Source organism: Argentina silus, assembly GCF_951799395.1.
Source record: "Argentina silus genome assembly, chromosome: X".
Lineage (NCBI taxonomy): Eukaryota > Metazoa > Chordata > Actinopteri > Argentiniformes > Argentinidae > Argentina > Argentina silus.
The window spans coordinates 25,469,951-25,474,545 of record NC_139653.1 but is presented as its reverse complement, the minus strand read 5'-3'; the positions used below and the strand labels follow the sequence as shown (position 1 = coordinate 25,474,545).

The 4,595-nt window shown below is 44.9% G+C and overlaps 1 protein-coding gene across 3 annotated transcripts in view; it reads left to right on the top strand.

Annotated features, from left to right (window-relative positions):
• Positions 1-212: 212 nt before the first annotated feature.
• The window catches only part of gria4a (glutamate receptor, ionotropic, AMPA 4a), a gene marked incomplete at both ends in the record, with an annotated part of 73,332 nt that continues 68,949 nt past the window's right edge, over positions 213-4,595 (top strand). For all 3 annotated transcript variants that reach the window (XM_083695264.1, XM_083695262.1, XM_083695263.1), the window contains 2 exons: positions 213-300; positions 1,766-1,924. In XM_083695264.1, coding sequence (XP_083551390.1) covers positions 213-300; positions 1,766-1,924 — 247 coding nt within the window. The remainder of the gene's footprint in view (positions 301-1,765; positions 1,925-4,595) is intronic.

Genomic DNA, 4,595 nt, shown 5'->3' with positions numbered 1-4,595 from the left:
CTAGTTTTCCCTCTCTCTTCTCTCACTCTCTTTTCCACCCATCTTGCATGTGCTCCGTTTACCGTTTACGGAGCCGGACAGAGCTCTCTCCAGCGGACACTGCGGGGGGAACAAACCCACTATGGATTGTTAAAACTCGGGCTCTCTTTTTCTTTTCCCCTCCTCTCGCCTCTCCTCCTCCATGTATCTCCACAGTTTTTAAAATAAGGAAAATGAGGATTTTTTACTCGCACTTTTTCGGGGTGTTTTCCGCCCTTTGGGGGCTAGCGACGGGGGCTTTCCCCAGCTCCGTTCAGATAGGTGAGTAAAGACCGTCAAACAGACACTACATATCAGCTTTACAAGGCGCCTTTTTAAACGGATTTTAAGAATTGTTGTCCATTTGCAGTTGAACAGTCTTGGATTTGCGTTGTCGTTTGTCCGTAGGCTGATAATTATTTATAATTGTCATAATTGTGCTCCTGCCGTCGGAACAGAAGGCTCTAGGGCTCTCTCTCTCTCTCTCCCCTCTCTCTCTCTCTCTCTCTCTCTCACTCACTCACACACACTCTCTCTCTCTCTCTCTCCCTCTCTCTCTGACTTTCATTAATGTTTCAGCGCGCTCGAGTCTATTCCTTTTGGTTCGCCACTGCAGTATTCTGCCCGTTATCCCATACCATAGCGGGGTACATTAACCCGTCTTATCCATGCCCGATCCAGCTCACCACAGACGGGCTACACCCGAGTCAAAGTTATTAACAACACACACATACACACACGCACGCACGCACGCGCGCACACACACACACACACACACACACACACACACACACACACACACACACACACACACACACACACTCCACCTCACTCACTCTCTCTCTCCCTCTCCCTTTCTCTCTCACAACGCTCTGTGTTGGATGTGTGCTAATGTATGCGCCGCCCGCATCACTCATTGTGGGGTGCAGGAGAGGCGGTGTAATGAGATTCCAGACTGACTCTGTTTCGCTCCTCTCAGAGCTGCCGATAAAGTTAATACGCTAAATATCATCTGCTGCGCGCGCGCACACACACATACATACATACATACACACACACACACACACACACACACACACACACACACACACACACACACACACACACACACACACACACACACACACACACACACACACAGACACCTCAACCCCTCCCCTCCCTGAGAATACATTTGCATATCGCTGCAGTGCACACAAGTGGAATGTCAATGGAAATCTAGGCAGTGTGAATTGAATTCAACTTCTTGTGAAATAACATGTAATGTTGAGATCTCTCAATGGACTTGTGTGGTTAATGTAGAGTAAGATTAAGTGATTTGTACAAATGTGTAAGTGAGCTCAGTTTCTGAGGTCTAGCATCGTTTTGCTGGATATCCATGAATGTAGTTTGTACGTGATGTTTGTGAATGATGTATGATGGAGTAATAAACGGGGGGGGAGAGTAAGAGTGGTAGAGACAGATGACATGTCATTTAGAGGTGATTGCCCTGTTCAGTGTGTTGCTCTGCCTCCTCCCTTTTCCTCTGTCATCCTTTACCCTCTGTCTCATCTCCGTTTCTGCTCTCCTCCCTCTCCTTTCCCTCTATCTTTCCACCATCTCTCTCTCTTTTGTGAAATAAACCATATGTGTATATGTGTTTCATATGGATGTTTTGAAGTGATTACTTTAGGCCAATTGAAATTAAATTCTCACTCCCCCTTCCTTTTCTCTCTCCCCCCCCCCCCCCCCCCCCTCTTCTCTTCAGGTGGTCTGTTCATCAGAAATACAGATCAGGAGTATACTGCATTCCGACTGGCTATTTTCCTGCACAACACCAGTCCCAATGCCACGGAGGCCCCCTTTAACCTCGTACCACACGTCGATAACATTGAGACAGCAAACAGCTTTGCTGTAACTAACGCATGTAAGTAACACTGTGTGAGTGTTTCTAACTTGGTACTCTACCAATTGCTCATTGACAAGATTGACACCTCAAACAGTTCAGCTGTCATTCAAGAGTCTGAGGTTTGCTGGTGGAATGGGGGGTGCATGTCTATCAACCTACACCAGAAAGAGAACCTGAGTTGTTTCTAGATTTAGATGAAGAATCAGACAGCCTTATCAAAAATCTTAATGGGAGTGAAGCATGAGTGAAATGTTAAACAGTTAGCTCCCAGGTGTACTTTATGGTCTCATTTACAGGTCTATGTGTAATATATGCCTAATCTAATTTATATCTAATCCATGTAATCTCATCCTAGAGTTGCATGATACAGTATATGGAGGAGCAGTGGGTTGGCAGCAATGAAAGTAGAGACAATGAGTTTTGCTGCTTATAAGAGTGCAGCTGTTATCTGGCAAGTCAATGTTGGTAGTCAGTCTCACCTTTCACCCCTCCTCTTCCTCCTATATTGGTACAGTCAACCCTAACTCTCTTTTCTCCAGAGGTAGTCACTATGGTTGAAGTCATTGAAAAGCTAGGACTACCAATGTATAAGAGCAGAGACAGTAACACAGTGTTGGAGTGTGCTTTAATTCCTCCCTCTCTTCAGATGAAAGTGTGATAACTATACTATATGAGTGTGTGTCATCCCTATTATAGCTCCTATACTGCAGATGAGTAGATGAACCATGTCAGTTGTGTCCAGGGCACTGGGACTTGACAGTCTATGTTTTACTTTCATCAGCCTCAATGGATATCGGATACTGTGTGTGTGTGTGTGTGTGTGTGTGTGTGTGTGTGTGTGTGTGTGTGTGTGTGTGTGTGTGTGTGTGTGTGTGTGTGTGTGTGTGTGTGTGTGTGCGCGCAGTGGATTAGTGTCTTATTGTGTGTAATTGTGAGATCTGGAGAAAGACTCTGACTCTCAGTGCTGGATATCCATTGTCTCATTCCATCACCACCTCCTCTCCATCGCTCCTCCACAAGAATGAGACACTGGAGCAGTAACCTAGTAGAGACTGGCAGGGCTTGCCAACATAGTCTCCAAATTATTATGTTCTGGGGGATCGTTTCTGCAGACCAAGGAAATAAAGTCTGGGGGATCGTATTAATTGTATTGACCACCTGTTTTGATGTAAGATACGTCAAAAACTTAAGATACATTGCGTAAGAGTTACGTGAAGATAAGTTCACGTGTAAGTTGGAAGTCAGGGGAACGGATTAACAAATATTAGCATAAGCAACAATAATTATCAACAATTAGCACCAAAAACACAGTGTGCCCAACATGATTCAAACTAGCAACGTTCAGGTTATAAGTCAGAACTTCAAGTGGTTATGGTTAGGGTAAGTTGTCAGGGGAAGGCATTAGTTAGCAAATATTAGCATAAGTAACAACAATTAGCAACAATAAACCCTAACCCTAACCCCAACCCTAACCCTAAGCGTAACGCTCTTAGGGTTACAAGTCGGGTGGTTTCTGCCTCCACCACCCCGCCACCTCCTTATGTGATGTTCTGCCTCCATATTTACCTGCCAGTATAGCTAGATAATACGACCACACAGATCATATTCTTTGGTCTGCAGAACTGATCTCCCAGAATGTAATAATTTAGAGACTGGGTTGGGGCACAGGGGACTGGGAGGAAAGATGTAGGAGATCTGATGGGATAGTGTAAGGGAGAGATGGTAAGTGGGGGTTTGAGGATAGGGAGATGTTAAATTGGCAGGGCCCTCCTTAGAGCAGTAAACTGTCCCCCCTATGTAACATTTAGCCCTCAATTCACTGGGACATGCTGATAGATGGGAGACACCACACACACACAGACACTCAAACACTGGGCTCATCAGGGGAGGAGTGTTTGGGAAATGAAGCACTGCTCCGTGAACGTATCACTCTGCTCCGTGAATGTATCAGTCTGCTCCGACGGTTCTCCCTCTTTCCCAAGGCGGAGAATAACAAGCGGAACAATTTCATCTCTCCTCTCTTTCTGTCTCTCCCTCCCTGTTAGCGTCTTTTACCTTCTTTCTCCTTTAAACAGGCACAACGAATCGATCTCTAAATTATGCTCTGACTCTTGGCGTCTGGGAAGCATGAATAGATCATCAAATGATTCACCACATTCCCTTTCATTCAGGAACCACACATTTCCCATGCTGAGGCCCCTGCTTTATTCATTGGTTGTCACCTGTATATTTGTATAGTGTGTGTGTGTGTGTGTGTGTGTGTGTGTGTGTGTGTGTGTGTGTGTGTGTGTGTGTGTGTGTGTGTGTGAGAGAGAGAGAGAGAGAGAGAGAGAGAGAGAGAGAGAGAGAGAGAGAGAGAGAGAGAGACAAAGAGAGATGTTTGATGGAGATAGGCAGACAGAAAATATGGGAAATCATTGATGGGAGAAAGAAATAGTCTGTTAGCTATTCAAGTGTAGGTTTGCTTTCATAGTAGACGGCGGGAAAAGCTGTGTCTGAGGCTCTCTACCCCCACCCATCTGAATTATCAGAAATCACAAAGGGGTCACCAGGCTAAAGTTGAACGAAGATGAAGTTCATAATATCAGATAGTAGTAAAAGAATCCATCTTGTAATCGTTTCTCAACTTAGTTTTTATTACCAATGACTGAGACAAAACATATCTATCTATCTATCTAATGAGGGGATG